This window comes from Plecotus auritus, assembly GCF_963455305.1.
Source record: "Plecotus auritus genome assembly, chromosome: 5".
Taxonomy (NCBI): Eukaryota; Metazoa; Chordata; class Mammalia; order Chiroptera; family Vespertilionidae; genus Plecotus; species Plecotus auritus.
The window spans coordinates 50,093,209-50,112,698 of NC_137776.1; the positions used below are offsets into that span (position 1 = coordinate 50,093,209).

At 39.4% G+C, this 19,490-nt stretch overlaps 1 protein-coding gene across 1 annotated transcript in view; it reads right to left on the reverse strand.

The window, feature by feature from the left end:
* The window catches only part of UBR3 (ubiquitin protein ligase E3 component n-recognin 3), a 185,655-nt gene that overhangs the window by 44,991 nt on the left and 121,174 nt on the right, over nt 1-19,490 (reverse strand). Inside the window, 3 exon segments of the mRNA XM_080667973.1 lie at nt 3,738-3,848; nt 9,563-9,696; nt 14,466-14,615. Coding sequence (XP_080524099.1) covers nt 3,738-3,848; nt 9,563-9,696; nt 14,466-14,615 — 395 coding nt within the window.

Consider the following 19,490-nt stretch of genomic DNA (forward strand, 5'->3'; position numbering starts at 1 on the left):
AAAGGGGAAAAAGGAATACTACAGCATAAAAAGAAAGATTACTTCTGAAGAAGAAATACTACCTCAAAGAGTAGAAAAGAAAGAATTGGTTGGGATGCAAAGTCATTCATCAAGGAATATACCTAAAAGCAAGGTAGGAAGCTAAAGTAGTATGTGACAGAGAACCACTGTTTTTGGTGAGAGGAAGAGATAGTTTAATGAGGGGAAAGGGACCTTGGGACTTAAGTGGGATAAGGGAGGCAAAGGTTTGGAATAGCTGCTGAGGAAACCGTGAGAGGAAACTGATTAAAGAGAGGTAAATGAAGTGTAAGTGGTATTTACAGTCCATGACTTTAGTCCAGCAATTTTTAACCCTTTTCATCTTATGGCACTCATAAACTAATTACTGAAATTCTGAGGCACACCAAAAAATATATTGTTGTTTTTGTGCCAATCTGACAAAAAAAAATAGTTATACTTTTGATTCATTCATACCAGACGGCTATTGTTGTGTTGGCTGTTGTCACTTTTTTATTTGATAATCTAAGGGAAAAGAGGTGCCCTGACTAAAATTTTTATGGCACACCAGTTGAAATTCACTGCTCTAGTCTAAGCCACTATTATAGAAAACCACAAATTTATGGAGATGCCAGTTTACTTAGCTTTATTAGTTTTCTAGCAAGGCTAGTTGCCTGGGTCTATGATCAAAGGAGGCAGATTAAACAACAGGTATTAAGAGTAGAACGGGCAAAGTATAAGTAAGTGAGGCTAGGTAAGAGCTAATGCACCAGGAAATACGCACAAGGGTTGAAGGACTAGAGATCTTTTTTTTTTTATTATTGATTTTTTTACAGAGAAGAAGGGAGAGGGATAGAGAGTTAGAAACATCGATGAGAGAGAAACATCGATCAGCTGCCTCCTGCTCACCCCCCACTGGGGATGTGCCCGCAACCAAGGTACATGCCCTTGACTGGAATCGAACCTGGGACCTTTCAGTCCGCAGGCTGACACTCTATCCACTGAGCCAAACCAGTTTCGGCAGGACTAAAGATCTTGATGTCAGAAGCAAAACATACTAATAAGAGTGAAAATAAGAGAATTTGAAAAATAATCAAATGATATGGTGGGATAATAAAGCTTAATACTAATAAAGCTTAATATTTCAGAACTAGAATAGCAAAGTCTAGAGAAACCAAGATGGCGGCATAGGTAAACACCTAAACTGCTGCCGAGCACAACAATTTCAAAACTACAACTAACAGACAGAACAGACACCATCCAGAACCACAGGAAAGCAGGCTGAGTGAAAATTCTACAACTAGAAGGAAGGAGAAAAGCTCACAGAGAATTGGAGGTACGGCAAAGGGTCTTTGTGCGCGCAGAGAGGAAGGGCGGCTGAGAGCCTGGCTGACTTTCTCTGGCGGAAGGGGGAAGGAAGCCTCCGACCGCACTGAACCCCAGTTCTGACTGCACTGAAGCCCAGTTCCAGGCGAGCCCTTGGGGACCCACACTCTTGTGGGGGGAGTCTGGACTCTCGGGCGGAGACTCGGGAGCCGGGGAAGGCGGAGGACTGAAAGTGCGCACGCGCGCACGCGCTGGTGCGCACAAAGGCTGCGGGGGTTGCCACAGGCTTTCCCTAGTGGAGGGGAGTCAGAGGATTCTGACTGCACTGAGCCCCAGTTCTGACTGCAGTGAACCCCAGTTCCAGGCGAGCCCCTGGGGACCCACGCTCTTGTGGGGGGAGTCTGGACTCTCGGGCGGAGACTCGAGCTGGGGAAGGCGGAGGACTGAAAGCGCACGTGCGCGCAGGGGCGGAGCTAACAGGAAGCCAAGACTGAGGCTCCACCCCATCCAAGCTGAGCACAGAGGCTATTGCAGTTTGGCAAGTCTAATCCTATAGGGCTGTCTCCAGCACCGGGCTTCTCCCAGCATAGACACAGCTGATCCTTACAGCCAACTGACCCGGAGGTCAATTCTTCCCAGTGATACCAACAACAATAAAGACTTAATTACAACAAGGCTGTACACACAGTCCACAAAGGGGTGCACCAAGAGTGTCCACCTCAGGTTAACTGGGGAAGCAGACCCACTGGGCCATATTGGAAACCTAGCACAAATATCTACCTTACCAACTCAGGGAATCAGTAAAAATGCGGGGTCAAAGAATCAGATCACAAACGAAAGAAATGGAGGAAAACAAACGACTGGATATAGAATTCAAAACCACCGTTATAAGACTTTTTAAGTATATCCTAGAAAAGGCCGATAAATATAACGAGACCCTCGAAGATATGAAAAAGGACCAACTAGAAATTAAACATACACTGACTGAAATAAAAAATATTATACAGAAACCCAGAAACAGAATAGAGGAACACAAGAATCAAGTCAAAGAAGTGAAATACAAAGAAGCAAAAAACACTCAACCGAAAAAGCAAAAAGCAAAAAAAAAAATCCAAAAAGTTGAAGATAATGTAAGAAGACTCTGGGACAACTTCAAGCGTACCAACATCAGAATTATGGGGGTGCCAGAAGAAGAGAGAGAGCAAGATACTGAAAACCTATTTGAAGAAATAATGACCGAAAACTTCCCCCACCCGGTGAAAGAAATAGACTTACAAGTCCAGGAAGCCCACAGAACCCCAAACAAAAGGAATCCAAAGAGGACCACACCAAGACACATCATAATTAAAATGCCAAGAGCAAAAGACAAAGAGAGAATATTAAAAGCAGCAAGAGAAAAACAGTTAATTACCTACAAGGGAGCACCCATATGACTGTCAGCTGACTTCTCAACAGAAACTATGCAGGCCAGACGGGAGTGGCAAGAAATTTTCAATGTGATGAATAGCAAGAACCTACAACCAAGATTACTCTACCCAGCAAAGCTATCATTCAGAATTGAAGGGCAGATAAAGAGCTTCACAGATAAGAAAAAGCTGACGGAGTTCACCACCAAACCAGTATTATATGAAATGCTGAAAGGTATTCTTAAAGAAGAGGAAGAAGAAAAAAGTAAAGATAAAAATTATGAACAACAAATACATATCTATCAACAAGTGAACCTAAAAATAAAGTGAATTAAAAACCTAAGGAACAGAATAATCTGGTGAATATAATAGAATCAGGGGCATAGAAAGGGAGTGGACTGATAATTCTCAGGGGGAAAGGGGTATGGGGGGTTCATGAAGAGAATGGACAAAAATCATACACCTTTGGATGAGGACGGTGGGGTGGGAAAGGGGTGGAGGGGAGCTATGGGGGGAAAAAGGAGAAATAATTGTAATAATCTGAATAAAGATTTATTTTTAAAAAAAAATAAAAAAAAAAGAATAGCAAAGTCTAAAATTATAGCCATGTCCTGGCCTGTGTGGCTCAGTGGTTGAGTGTCAACCTATGAACCAGGAGGTCATGGTTTGATTCCCAGTCAGGGCACATGCCCAGGTTTTAGCCTCGATCCCCAGTAGGGGATGTGCAGGAGGCAGCCAACTGATGATTCTCTCTCATCATTGGTGTTTCTCCCTCTCCCTTCCTTTCTCTCTAAAATTAATAACATTTTTTTTAAATAAAATAAAATTACAGCCTTGGACATCAGCTACTAAAAAAATCCCTAAAGTGTAAGAAATGAAGAAACTGTGAGTCTAGATTGTTCACATGATGATCAAAATCACCCCAGATGTATTGGGATGTATATGCTGTAAAGATATTTAATATGGGGAAAGATACATACACCTTTAAAATTTATTCAATTAACTTACCCGTAATGATTCCATATAAGATTTATGACAATCTATATGTAATGTGTGTCCACAGGTTTGTACATAAACACCTCCTTCCCAGCCAATTGATACTGCCAAGAGACAAGAACTCTTAAAAAAAAGAAAGACAAAATACAATTAATTTTAAAGAAGTATAGATATATTTAAATATATCCACAAAAACCTCTGATGATTTCATATCCGAACTTAGCATTCTGATTTGGTGACTAAATAGACTGTGGAGCTTTTAAACCCAGAGGAAAAGGAAGAATAACTTTGTATTTTTGTGATAAAGCAATATCAGACTTGACAGCCCAAAGGCAATATCTTTAAACTAGAAACACCATAAAGATTTAGCTTCCAAATATCTATGCTCATATGAAAAATAATGATCAATTAGCCTTTCTCCACCCCATAAAATATAAGCTCTCACTATTATACTATAGTTCCATGTAAACTATACTGCTATTGATGATCTTAACTGTTTTATATGGTACTTAATCTGTGATTGCCATTAACAACTTCCCTCTTAAAGGGTCTAATTCCCTCTGGCTTCCATAATGAGACTCTCTTTTGGTTTTACTCCCAACCATTTAACCATTTGGTTTAGGTTCCTTTAAGTCTCTTCTTTCTTCCCCTGCCCCTTCAAAGTTTATATTCCTCAAGATTCTATTCTTAGTGCTTACTCTCTACTCATTACAACTATTCTCCCTAAGTGATTTAATCAGTAAATTCACCTACCCTCCAAGCTAAATCTCTTGCCTGACTGACAGATACAAATAGTTAGCTGCCAACCAGAAATCTCCAGTTTGACATCCCTCAGATAACATAAAATTAATGTTTCAAAAACTTGTCATTTTTTTCCATTACTCTTCCTTTTCCTCTGGGTTTAAAAGCTCCACAATCTATTTAGTCACCAAATCAGAAAGCTAAAGAGTTACTCTACATCACACCCTTTCCTTCACACAACAGTTTTAATTCCCAAATCATATGAATTCTGTCTTCTAAATAACTCATGATTTCGGCCTGACTCCTTCATTCTCACTGTAACATTCAAGTCTATGCATTTGTTGGGGGGTGGGGGAGTGGGGGGAGGAATTCTTAAATAAAATTTTGCAATTGGTCTTCTTGACTCCAATTTCTTCTCTCCATGATGCATCCCCCACATATCTCTCCAAAGTATAAATATGGTCATAAGAAAACCCCCAAAAATGTGTCTTAACATTTACAAGGGTTTAATATAATACACAATAAGGAAGGCAAACAGATTATATAAGCCAACTACATACTCATTTGAAATTTGTTTTTAAAGTTAATTGCTTCTATCTCCTTTTTCTCTTACATCTTCAACTTCTTCTCTGCTAATTCCTTCCATTCAACCTATAAACAGGCTTAGACTTTTCCACCTAAAATAATTTTGAGTTTTCATTTCCCCTCTGACAAATAGTACTTACTGGACAATGAACTTCAGTTCACCCCTCTACAGTCTGTAGTAAATAGATGGCCAAGCCAGAGCAATATAAGATCTAACATGAGTGACAGCATATGATGAAAGCTTTGAGAGGCATAAAAACTCTTTTTATATTAGAAATTTATACATTATAATGTAAGATGACCAAATCAACTTTAACAACAGTAAACAAAGTTCCAATATTAAATCGAGACTCTTCATGAACATCTGAAAGTTGAAAATTACAGTGCAAAATGTCTTCATAGCCAATTTAAATATATGTGCAGTAGCACAAATCAAATACTACTCACAGCAGGTGAGCTGGCTTCTACTGTTACAAATTAGAAAAATAACAGGAGATCTGCTCATCTCTGTTTTATGATATGGAGCCACTTGAAGTAGAAGCAGATTTTGGTATTAGATCCTTTTAGATCTAGGGGGGTCCCTCAGCCTGGTCTGTGGGAATCGGGCTGAAACCAGCTCTCTGGCATCCCCAGAGGGGTCCCAGATTGTGAGAGGGTGCAGGCCAGGCCGAAGGACCCCACCAGTGCACAATCGGGGCTGGGGAAGGACTATGGGAGGGTTCCAGGGCGTGTCCAGCCCGTCTTGCCCAGTCCTGATCGGGGCCTATCGGGGCCATCTCACCCAGTCCCAATTGGGGCCAATCGGGCCAGCCAACCGAGGAGGGACCATGGGAAGTTGGCCGGCCAAGGAGGGACCACGGGAGGGCTCAAGGGCATGTCCGGCCCATCTCACCCAGTCCCGATCAGCTGGACCCAAGCTGCAAACTAACCTACTGGTCAGAGCGTCTGTCCCCTGGTGGTCAGTGCACATCATAGTGACTGGTCAAACAGTCGAACAGTCGAACACTTAGCATATTGGGCTTTTATTATATAGGACTAGAGGCCCCGTGCATGAATTCATGCACTGGTGGAGTCCAGCCGGCCCGCCCCCAATGGGAGCCATTGAGGGCGGGCCGGCTGGGGTGGGGGCCAATCAGGGGCGGGCCCGGCCAGCGGTTTGCCTGCCAGCCCAGCCCTGCCCCCAATCGAGGTTGGAATGCCCTCTGGGGGGCGGGGGCAGCTGGGGTGAGGAGCTGCGGGCATTCCAGTCATTCTGCCGTTCAGTCAATTTACATATTACCCTTTTATTATATAGGACGGTTGACAGTCAGTTAATAATCAAGCTGCTTCTTTGAACATGTATTATAAAAATGTAATTAATCTTCCTTTTTAATAAAAGCAGCTGAAAATACTAAGTCATTTGTTAATGTAACTGTTAGTTGACTTATTTGAATCTGCTATAGTGTGGAAAAAAGGCAGGAAAACATTTACTAATATGAGATTAATATTTTAGGAAGACTTCAATGATGTGTCCACCACTGTGCTAAGTGCTTATAATTCAATTTTCATGACTTCAATATTTATTAAAACCTCCCACAGTAAGTGGTAGTATCTTTTTTACAAATAAGGAATACAAAAGTTACTAAGATCACTCAGTTAAAAATGGTAGTAGAGCCCAAGTTCAAACCCAAGTCTATCTGACTCCAAAGCTCAGGTTCTTCCCCTATATAAACACTTCCAATTTCAACACTTCAGTTTCAATAGTAACTGTACTGTCTTATATGACCAAAATTCTACACATCAACTCTATAAACTGCATGCATTTGATCTGAAGAGAGCAGAATCTACGCAGTTTATTTTTTAATTTTTTTGTTTAAAGTATTACATATATTTCCTTTTTTCCCCCCATTGACCTTCCCCCAGCCTCCCCTACTCCCTGTCGCATGCCCTCATCCCATCCCCCCAGTGTCTTGTGTCCACTGGTTGTGCTTATATGCATGCATACAAGTCCTTCGGTTGATCTCTTTCCCCCTCTCCCCACCACTCCCCAGCCTTCCCGCTGTAATGTGACAGTCTGTTCGATGCTTTACAGAATCTACACAGTTAATTCTATAATCAATATCAGTGCCCACTGATAGTAACTCTTCTCTTCTCTACAGTCTGCCTGACAACCAAAATCTGATACTCTGCTGGAATAATTCAGTAAGAAATTCAATAAGCATCTACAACACACATAGCATGTGCTAGCCCCTCAGGAAGCTATAAAACTAATATAAGAAATGGCCCTAGCCCTAGCTGGTTTTGCTCAGTGGGTAGAGCATCGGGCTGCAGACTGAGGGGTCCCAGGTTCAATTCTGGCCAAGGGCACATGACTGGGTTGTGGGCTCCATCCCCAGTGTGGGGTGTGCAGGAGTCAGCCGATCAATGATTCTCTTTCATCATTGATGTTTCTATCTCTCTGTCCATCTCCCTTCCTCTCTGAAATTAATAAAAATATATTAAAAAAAAAAAAAAGAAATGGCCCTAGACCTCCAGAGGCACGGCCGAGGGATCATGCCATATATATATAAAATAACCATTGTATAAGTACATAAAAGTATTAATATAGGAATAAAATCTCACAATCACTAACAGAAACATAACAGATATTCAGTCCAGTTCATATTTCAGAACCTATTCGTTAAAAAATTTTTTTTGTCCTGGACAAGTAGCTCTGTTGGCTGGAGTTTTGTTCCAAAGTGCTAAGGTTGTGTGTTTCCCTCTAGTCAGGGCACATACAAGAAACAACCAATGAATGCATAAATAAGTGGAACAACAAATTGATATTTCTCTCTCCCTTTTCCTCTCTCTCTAAAATCATTAAATAAAAAATTGTTATATAATTTTAAAATTAAAAAAAAGTTTTTTTCTGGAAATGAAGTAAGTATTCTGGCTGAAAAAGGAGATACCCTACTTTTTCTCTTCTTTATTAGATCTCCCCTTCCCACAAAATTATTTTGCTCTTAGGTCTGGATTATATTTTGAGTAAATCAAGTCATTTTTCTGTTTGGCTTTAGGATATATCTGCAACCATTTACCCTAAAGTGATTCAAAATTATAAAATTAAAACCAAGATAATGTCAAGAAAATAAAATCTAAATAAAAGTGGTAGTAAATTTCTGCAAAAGCAGAACTTGGCACAATTTCATCATTTTCTTAAAAAAGAAGATATGTATTCATCTGTGATTAATAAAGTTATATGTGTATATACACATGGTAAAAATTTCAAAGAATAAAGAAAAAATGTGTGAAAGTGTGTGTTTATATCTTTTTCCAAGTAATGATAATTTCATTTTAAAGCCTCAAAACACAGTCCCCGTTACCTAATCCAAACTACCTTGTAAAGCCTAACACCTGAGACCTCCTAAATGGGCTAGTTTGAGTATTAAAAACACTTTATATTTATACTGACCTTTATTATATGTAAAGTGATCTAAAGTATTTTCTAACCTGGTGGGTTAAAAATTGCTGCATAAAAGATCATTATGAGCCCTATTTTACAGATGAGAAAACTGAGTGTTTATTTGACCAAGCTCACATTAAGAAATGGCAGAATCAGGACCAAACCCATTTTTCTGATCTAGGACTCATTCTACACTAGACAAGACCTCCCTAATTAGAACCATCTGCTTCTCCAGAATCCACCAGAAACCTTCTCCTCAGACCAGACCACCGAACCACACTCTACTCTGACTCTTATCATTAGGTCAGTTACTATTTATTCTCATTAAGCATTTTGTCTTCTACCCATCCTACTAGTTTCTTCCATTTAATCCAGTGCATTATGGACCGATAAGAAAAAATTATATTTGGAAATCTATTAAGATAATCATCTCATATAGTTAAATAAAAATAATGCTTCACTTCACATTTTAAGCAATTTAAGTTATTATCATATATGTACTTAAATCAAGATGCAATATCCAAAACACAACAGGTGAAAGGAAACCCCATTTGATAATCCAGTCAGGAAATGCTAAAAATGGTACTAAAAAAATAAATTTTATAAAGAAATTAATGCTGTTGCTATTAAATAAATAAGGCTGGTCTTCCAAGACTTGTGACAGGTGAGTGCTAGAGCCTCTATGTGCAAAAAGTTAGAAAAAAATCTACCAAGTTCACTAGAAACCATAGAAGCCATATATTGACCCTGCCCCTACTTTACATTTAAACAGCATCATAATGGAATTTTATTGTATACTAGAGGCCCAGTGCACAAAATTCATGCACTGGTGGGGACCCTAGCGACAGCCGGCGGGGGCGCCTCCCTTCCCCCGGCCGCCTGCCACCACCACCACCAGCACCGCCCCTGGTCGAACTCCCAGTCAAGGGGACAATTTGCATATTAGGCTTTTATTATATAGGATCTTTAAGTGAAAGTAAAAAAGGAGACAAAAATCTTCTATGTGTTAGAAAAATATACATAAAACTCTGGAGTGAAATAGCTATGAATTTTGCAGACAAAAATACTAGTAGATAAAAAGGGTACTCACATCCTTAAAATAACGCTGTAATAATGAAAGCCTCACATCATGAACTGCTGCACATGTATCCCAAGGGTAAATCTGTTCCTCTTCAGTGATAGGCAATTTTTTTGGCTCAGTGTTGTCACGGCACTGCCCCAAAACTATATTAACAACAGAGATAAGAGCTCATTAAATGACCAATATGTAGACCTGATTCACCATAAGAGCCAAGTTATTTACAACCAGCTGACTAATTTTTGCACTATTAGACCCTAAAAAAAAAGTGATACTCTAGTGTTCTTCTAGAGAGTAAATAAAACTCCAAATATGCCAATATTTAATTTTTAACTTAACAGTAAAATATGGGTATGAACTCTGGATGGATGAATGGACCAATGGATTGATCGAAGGATCAATAGATGAATGGACTGATGGAGGATGAATGGTTTCCAAAGTCTGTCCATTGAAAAAGTCTAGAAATTATGACACTCCAGTAACAAATAAACTTTATTTCTAAATACACTATCTCTCATGAAAAGGAAACAGAGACCCTCGGAGAAAAACCTGAGTCCAAAGTTGGGAAAAAGTTCAAGAAAAGCCTGGAATTTTGGGTAATAAAGAGCAAGGGGTAGCCCTGGCCAAGCAGCTCAGTTGGTTGGAGTGTCATCCTATACACCAAAAGATTGCAAGTTAGATTCCCAGTCAGGGCACATACCTAGGTTGTGGGTTCGATCCCTGATTGGGGCACATACGTGAGGTAAATGACTGATTTTTCTCTCTCACATCGATGTTTCTCTCTCTCTCTCTCTCTCTCTCTCTCTCTCTCTCTCTCTCTCTCTCTCATCAATGAAAACATATCCTCAGGTGAGGATTTTTTTTAAAAAGAGCAAGGAGTAATTCAAACACTGAGGGGGCAGTCATGAGGATCTAAAGGAGTTCTGACTGGTCAAATTTGAGAAAATTTAAGTACTGAAAAGAATAATAATGGAAACAGATAACACACTCATTGATTCAGATGAGGAATCAAGTAAAAGGGTAAATTACTAGAGGCTCATCATATACATTACCTACCACCTTAACCAAGTGATCAAACTTCATTGGCATCACCAATAATAGGACAAGCTGTCACTATGAGCCTCATTCTATAGAACTGATTAGACACATCAAAACTTTTTAAAGGTTTAGAGAAACTGTCCTAGATTAAAGTAGACTAACAGGAAATGACAATGAAATGCAATGCATAATCTTGGTTCTTAGATCAAGAAAAAGACTTTGCTCTAAAAATATTACTGGGACAATTGAGATAATTTTAACATAGAATATTAGGTGTTATTAATATCAAATTTCTTGGATATGATGATACTGCGGTTATAGTAAAAATATCCTTGTTCTTAGGAGATACTGTCTGAAGTATTTAGGAATAAAATGTCATGATGTATGCCATTTTCTTCTGAAGAGAGAAAGAGAAAAAGAGAGTAAATAAGAGAGGGAAAGAAGGAAAGAAAAATAAATATGACAGTATGTTAACTACTGGTGAGTGTTAAGTAAAAGGTATACAACGTTTCTGTATATATAAAACTTTTCAAAATGCAAACTTGGGAAGAGGTATATGGCAAAAGGAGAAAAACAAATACTAGGATTTTATAACTTAAAAGCACAAAAAAGAGGAGTGGAGATATAAACATACAGTGCCATACATTACTATAAGACTGATAAGCATGGGAAGAGCCATTCTTAGGGAAGGTAAATTAGCCATAACACTCACTGTGGGCCCCAAGCTTTGGAGAGTAGTGGCAAAAAGAAGAGACAGAAGCAAGTAAATGCTAACAACTAAAATATGGTTATCCATGATGTATGCACTACTGTATTGGTTTGCTAGGATTTTACTTTTGTGTCAGAGTAATGCTGGGCTCCTAGAATAAGTTAGGAAGTGTTCCCTCTTTTTTTTTTTTCTTTTGACAAGTTTGAGAAGAATTGGTGTTATTTAAATGTTTGGTAGAACAACCACAGAAACTATCAGGTCCTGGGCTTTTATTTGTTGAGATGTTTTTGATTATAGATTCAATCTCATATTTAAGGTCTGTCACGTTTTCTATTTCTTCTTTTTTTAACTATTTTTTTTAATTGTCTAAAGTTTTACCTAAGTCTCCTTTTTCCCCAATTGACCCCCTCCCCCACCTTCTATTTCTTCTCAAGTCAGTTTTGGTAGTTTGTTTTAGAACTTATCCATTTCATCTAGGACATCAAATTTATTAACAAAATTATTCGTAATATTCTCTTATAGTCCTTTTTATTTGTGTGTCCTTTTTTTCTTGGTCACTCTGGCTACAAAATTTGTCAATTTTGATATTTTCAAATAACTAACATTTGTATTTTCTGATTCTGTCTAGTGTTTTCCTTTTCTCTATTTCATTTATCTTTGCTCTAGTCTTCATTTCTTCCTATCTGCTAGCTTTGCAGTCAGCTTGTTCCTATTTTTCTAGTTCCTAAAGTGTAAAGTTACGTTACTGATTTGAGATCTTTTTTTTTTGATGGAAACATTTGCAGCTATAAATTTCCCTCTGTGCACTGTTTTCACCGCCCACATAAGTTTTGGTATGTTGTATTTTCATTTTCATTTGTTTCAAAGTACTTTCTAATTCTCCTTTGGCCCATTGGTTGTTTAAGAATGTGTTATTTAATTTACACATATTTGTGACTTTTCCAATTTTCCTGCTGTTATTGATTTCTACTTTTATTCCATGTGGTCAGAGATGATCCTATGGATGATTTCAGTCTTTTTAAATGTATTGAGACTGTTTCATGGCTAACCCATGGTCTATCTTGGAGAATGTTCCATGTACAATTGAGAAAACTGTATTCTACTATTGTTAGAAATACAATATTCCATACAAGAGGGGGGGTTTTTTGGTTTAATTGTTTTATAGTGTTGCTTAAGTGTTTCTTTTTTTGATATTCTGTCTAGCTGTTCTATCCATTATTGAAAATGGGAGATTAAAGTCTCCAACTATCATTATAAAACTACTAGTGGCCTGGTGCACAGATTCATGCACATTGAAAGGAAATTAATTAGAAGAAATATTTTAATACCGCTATTCGCCCTTTCTCTATAAGAGAAGTGTCAACCAAATTCATGATTGACAATGACAGATCGAAACACACACGTGCAATTGGCGCCAGTGAGAGCTTTATATGTATCGCGCAGGTGCGAGTAAACTTGGACTTTTATATATATAGAATAAACTTGCTTAATTAGACCTGCTTTCTGATGTAACTAAACCTTTCCCAGCCCAGTAAAGCATCCCAATTTCTCTTTCAGGTAATTGTCAGCAACACAGCAACAAATATCAACATGAAGCAGATTATTATTGTAGATCATGCAGAAAGAACAAAGGGTAAAATATTTAACTGCAGCAGTGTTTGACTATATTCTGCACAGTGAGAAAACCTGAGGTCATTTTCAAGATCCATAATTTCTTACTTCTTTTCAGTCGGGTCAAGTTTCTAAACTTTCTAAATCTCCATTTTCCGACTAATGAAAAGAAAATAGGATTTCACCGAGTCTCCTATCTAACTACTCCAGGATTTCTGTGAGGATCAAATGAGATGAGGCATGGGAAATGCTTCACAAACATTTGGTTAAACTGTAAAATGTTTGCACCTGGCTATAAAGCAAGTTGTGTTCCTGGGCTGAAGAAACTGCAAGGAGGCTAGTTGCTAGGGAGAGGAAGCCGGGCGTTGCTACGTGATGTCATTACCCGGCGCCCACAGCCACCATTTCCGGCTGGGCTGGGCTGTGGGCCGCATTTTACACCATGGGGTCCCAGCAGCATTGGCTGTGATTTGGTGGGCTATCGCTCCAGGGTGGTGGCAGGGACTGTGTCCCACTTGGGAAAAGCTGAGTGTTGCTTCGTTGGCGCCAGACCAGGCTGCCATTTCTCTGTAAATGGACAATGTGTGTCTCGGCAGCTCCTGCATTGAGCATCTGCCCCATGGTGGTCAGTGTGTGTCATAGTGACTGGTTGGATGGTGGGAGAGACACTTAGCATATTAGCCTTTTATATATATAGATTTCTCCCTCTAATTCTATATTTGCTTCATATATTTTGAGCCTCTGCTATTTGATGTGTATATATTTATAAATATTATATCTTCTAACCCTAACCATAACCCTACTTCAAAATACTTCAGTATGGGAGAGAATAGAGAACATTCAGACAAATCCTTAAAAAAAAAAAATTGTTTTGTTAACTATAGATTGGCAAACATATTTGTCAGCAGGCTGTTTCAAAAATGACACCTTCTAGTAACTCAAGATATAAGGGCAAAGCTACCTGAATATGCCTTATGCAATTAAAATAATTAAGCTGACAGCCCTGGACAGTGTGGCTCAGTTGGTTGGAGCATCATCCTGTGCACCAGAAGGTTAAGGATTTGATTCCCAGTTGGGGTGCATATGGGAGGCAGCCAATTGATGTATCTCTTACATCGATGTTTCTCTCCCTCACTCTCTTTCTTTTTCTCTCTTCTCCTTCCTTCCTCCCTCTCTTAAAAAAAATCAATATATAAGTTGACAATATTTCTGGGGTTAAAATGCTTCCAGATTTTAGAAAAATTAAATTGCCAAGAACACTAAACTCAGCTATTAGCCACCTAGCATTGGTAATACACCACATCATTTTAAGGAAAAAGACTGTAACATATAAAGAGATCTCTCTGTTAAAAAGTTCTTCCAACACTCATGTCCAGCAAGGTCAGATAAAACCAGATTAAGAATCTTTGCTATACAATTCTAAATCGACCCTTACCATGTAGATCTATAGTTATATCTAGACAAAGGTATAACTTCCATTCAATATAGATATTTATTAATCTGTTGTATATACTTTATCTCTAAAATATTCCCACTGAAAAAGTACTTTAATTTTACCTGACGATGCTTGTAACAGAACAACCAATCCTGTAGGTCGGTCTTCAGAGGAAGGGCCACTCTGTCCACAAATAACACAATCATATACTGCCTCAGAAACTTGTGGTTCTGCTGTGGTGATCTCCATAGGAATATCATTCTCAGGAGAATCTGAGAAGAAAAATCTCTCTTCAATGAAAATGTGGGGAAAAACTTAGTTGAAATAATTTTGAGCTTCAATACCAATAGAGTTTATTGTAATAAAATTATGTAAAAATACCTTGCTAAAATAAAATGTTTACTCAGAAAAAGACAAAATATTCAAAGAGTTGATATAATGAAAGACTTTAAATAATATGTGGTTAAATACTTCTGAAAATGTATCGTTCACAAACAAAATTGAAAGGAAAAACACAGAGGCAAAGACACTTGTATTAAAAACAACTTTAAGATATTATAATTTAAGAAAATTGTTTTAATTTTCTTTGAGGCACCTCAGAAGGAAAATTTATTGACATCTCAGCTCTTGGGAAAAAATGGCAATATTTACTTGGAGATAAAAGAGAAACCAACTATTCCTCCTTTATTTTAAATTCTAGTGATTATATCTTGGCAACAATAATTATCAATATGTTTATTTATGTACAGAAATCATTTAGATATGACCATACATATTAATAAAGCAGAACTACTATAAAAAATAACAGTAATCCTTTTGGTGATATGATGTTAACAACAAGAAATAAAATACTGATTATAATTTTCCAATAAAGACTCTTAAATTCACAAAGCTCAGTGATAATGGCAAAAAAAAACGAGTAGAGGGGATTGGGAAGACCAAGAAAGCAGAAGTGATTTATGACTTCTTTAAAAGATTAAGGCATATCTAAATAAAGATATAAAAATGCATGACAGAAATAGAAAAAGAAAGATATCAAGCCCTAACTGGTTTGGCTCAGTGGATAGAGCGTCGGCCTGCGGACTGAAAGATCCCAGATTTGATTCCGGTCAAGGGCATGTACCTTGGTCGCGGGCACATCCCCAGTAGGGGTTGTGCAGGAGGCAGCTGATTAATGTTTCTTTCTCATCGGTGTTTCTAACTCTCTATCCCTCTCCCTTCCTCTCTGTAAAAATCAATGAAATATATTTTTTTAAAAAAGAAAGATATCAAGTTCAGATAGGTTTAATAAGAATTCATGCAGATAAACATGTATCTAATAGTTATTGAAAGTAACTGAGAAGAAAAGGGCCAAAATAAAACTTTGAATAATGCCCAGTATTAATGAAAAATAAAAAAGAAGCCAATAAAGAAATCAGAGAAAAAACAATAATACATAAATAGAATGAAAATGGCAGTGCAGTTAAACAGTGGTACTCATCAAAATTACAACTAAAATACAGAACAAACATCATTCACAACCGTCTGAAATCTGGCTGAAGGGAAGTCCTACAACTGGAGAAGAAAAGAAGAAAGCACACTGAGACTAGTGGGAGGGGCAGAGGCACAGAATGGGCTAGTCCAGCCGTGGGCAAACTACGGCCCGGCTGTTCTATCAGGCCCACGGAGCCGAAAGAGCGGAGGGTTCTCTTGCTCTCCCCTCCGCTCCTTTACTTTGAATTTATATTAGTTCACACAAACACTCCATCCATGCTTTTGTTCCGGCCTTCCGGTCCAGTTTAAGAATCCATTGTGGCCCTCGAGTCAAAAAGTTTGCCCACCCCTGGGCTAGTCCGACACCCACACCTGGTATTTCTTTAATCAGGAGGGATATCTCCAAGGCTTCCTGTGAGAAGCAGGGGTCCTGACCCTACACCAGACCCCCAGCCCAGGTTCCAGAGCTGGGAAGAAAAGTCCCCATAACTTTGGATTGTAAAAGCCAGTGACAATTGTGGCTAAGTGACATGGAGGCTGTTGGAGTCCCAGGTGTTCCTCTTGAAGGTCTTGCACACAAAATTATATGGTCCCACTTCCTCTGAGCTCCAGCACTGGGCAGCAGCATTGGGGGAATCCAGGAACATACAGGGAAGAACTGGACTGTTTGGCATCAGGGCAGGAACCCAGGGATGGTTTTCTCCCAGAGAGGAGTGCTCACTGGGGTCAATGTTCCTGTGCTTGGATCTCCATAGTCAAAGAGTTAACTGGCAGCCATATCTGAGTTTTCATCAGCATGGCCCACACTGTTCCCTCCGCCCTGGTGATTCTCTGAGACCCCGACCCATTCAATTGCAGCCCCACTCAAGCTGTTTGCAGCTGTTTTTCCATATGAATGGCCTGTCCTGGCTCAGGCTTCAGACTTTCATAAACAAGCAGTAGCTGGCCCCAGTGTGCCCCAAACCTAGTCAATAAGAGGTCCAATACTGGGCACTAGCACCAGTCTGCCTTGCTTCACAGCTGGGCTTTGCCTGGGCACTTTTTAGCCCAATACAAATAGCACCCATCTGCAGAGATCTTTGTAGCTCCTGTTTGGTGGCCCCAGAGTCAGTGCACCCAGTAGACAGCTTCAGAACATACAAGATTACAACTCTACACATCCACAAGTGACACACTCAAGGGGCAGACTCAGTGAGACCCAAAGCCCCACTGAAGTAAGTCCTGCTCCATAGAGATGTCTCCTGCACAGCAGAACTTCCATTGTAGACACAGTTGGTCTTCACAGCCAACTGACCTGGAGGTCATTCCTCCCAGTGATGACAACAGCAATCAAGGCTCAACTACAACAAGACTGTGTACACAGTCCACACAGGAGTGCACCTAGAGTGCCCAGCTGAGGTAACAAGAGAGGCTAAGCCACTGGGTCCTACAGGACACCTATTACATAATGCCACTTTACCAATTCCAGGAGACATAACAACTCTACCTAATACACAGAAACAAACACAGGGAAGCAGCTAAAATGTGGAAACAAAGAAATATGTTACAAACGAAAGAAATGGAAGCAAGCAAACTACTGGATACAGAATTCAAAACAATGGTTATAAGGTTATTCAAGGATCTTAAAGAGAGCTTCAAGGGACTTAATGAGAACTTCAAGGGACTTAGTGAGACTTTTAAGAGAAATGTCAAAGACATGAAAAAGAATCTGTCAGAAATTAAGCGTACTACACTAACTGAAATAATGAATAATTTACAGGGATTCAACAACAGAGTAGAGGATTCTGAGAATCAAATCAATGATTTGGAAAATGAGGAAACAAAAAGCCCAATCAGAAGAGCAAAGAGAAAAAAAAGAATCCAAAAAATTGAAGATAATGTAAGGAGCCTCTGGGACAACTTCAAGCGTACCAACATTCGCATTATAGGGTGCCAAAAGGAGAAGAGAGAGACCAAGATATTGAAAACCTATTTGAAGAAATAATGACCGAAAACTTCCCCTACTTGCTGAAAGAAATAGACTTACAAGTCCAGGAAGTGCAGAGAACCACAAACAAGAGGAATCCAAAGAGGACCACACCAAGACACGTAATAATTAAAATGCCAAGGGCAAAAGACAAAGAGAGAATCTTAAAAGCAGCAAGAGAAAAGCAGTTACCTACCTACAAGGAAACACCCATATGATTGTCAGTTGATATCTCAACAGAAACTTTACAGGACAGTAGGGAGTGGCAAGAAATATTCAAAGTGATGAATAGCAAGGACCTACAACCAAGATTACTCTACCCAGCAAAGCTATCATTTAGAATTGAAGGTCAGATAAAGAGCTTCACAGACAAGAAAAAGCTAAAGGAGCTAATCACCACCAAACCAGTATTACAGGAAATGCTGAAGGGTATTCTTTAAGAAGAGAGAACAGAGAAGAGAGGTGAAGAGAGAAGAGAGGAGAAGAAGGACATTGAAAAAATGGCGGCAAAGTAGAAGGATGCTGCACGGACATGCTCCCAGGAACAAGCTGGAATTACAACTGAAATATGGAAAGGCTTCCTAAATAATCAATGGAAGACTCACAGGAGAGAATCCTGATACCCGAGAACAGAAGGTGGAGACCACATAGAGACTGGTAGGAGGGGCGGAGGAGCAAAAGGGCTGGCCAGGCACCCAAAGATGGCAACTGAAGTCCCGGAAAGATATCTTAGCTGTTCAGGGTGCCACTGAGAACTCTGGGATCTAATCCTGAAGCTGGGCTCCCCAGCAGAGTGCACAAACTGAGAAAAGTACCCACATAACATCTAGCTGTGAAAAGCAGTGGGGTGCTGTCTGCCAGGGAGTGGCAGCTGAAAGTTTGGGCACCCTCTTAAAGGGCCAACACACAAAAATGCCCTTGTGCTCTGGCAGAGGGAGGGTGAAGTGGAATGGAGCTGTGAGAGCAGAACCCAGGACTAGGGACTAGGGGGATTGAGCTCAGAAGGCAGACACCCCAAGTTTCCTGGGCTGAGTTATTCCTTCACACAGCAGAGGACATCTTTCCCACACAGACATATGCCTTGCCTGGGGGGAAGACAGTCGACACACCCTATTGGAAAACACCTTGATCTGAGGCCAATTAAGAGATTAAAAGTAATAATTAGCCTCCAGGCAGAAGCAACCACCCCACCCTGTTGAAAAAACTCTCGTCACACCTGAGGACGATTGCCTGGTGGCAATTCAAGTCGGAATACTATTTGTCTGTAGACAGAGGCAGTCTCTAGAGGCTTTGAGTCTTTGCCTGATCCAATTTGTCAGAAACAGCCTTTAACACTGTCCTGCACTAGAGATTGAGAGATGTAGAGGATCTACCTAATACATAGTCACTAACCCAAAATGAGGAAACCAAGAAACAACCCCCAAATGAAAGAATTAGCGAATTCTCCAGAAGAAGCAAAGGTAAGAAATTTATCTGAAACAAGAGTTCAGAGTAATGATGTTAAAAATGCTCAACAGCATAAAAAAAAAGATATAGTAACTATGAAAAAAGAACAGTCTGAAATAAAGAATGACATAACACAAATAAAGAACACATTGGAAGGAATACACAGCAGATTAGGGGAAGCTGAGGATCAGTGAATATGAAGACGGAGTTGAAAATATCACTCAATTAAAGAACCTAAAAGAAAAAACAGGAGGACAGCTTA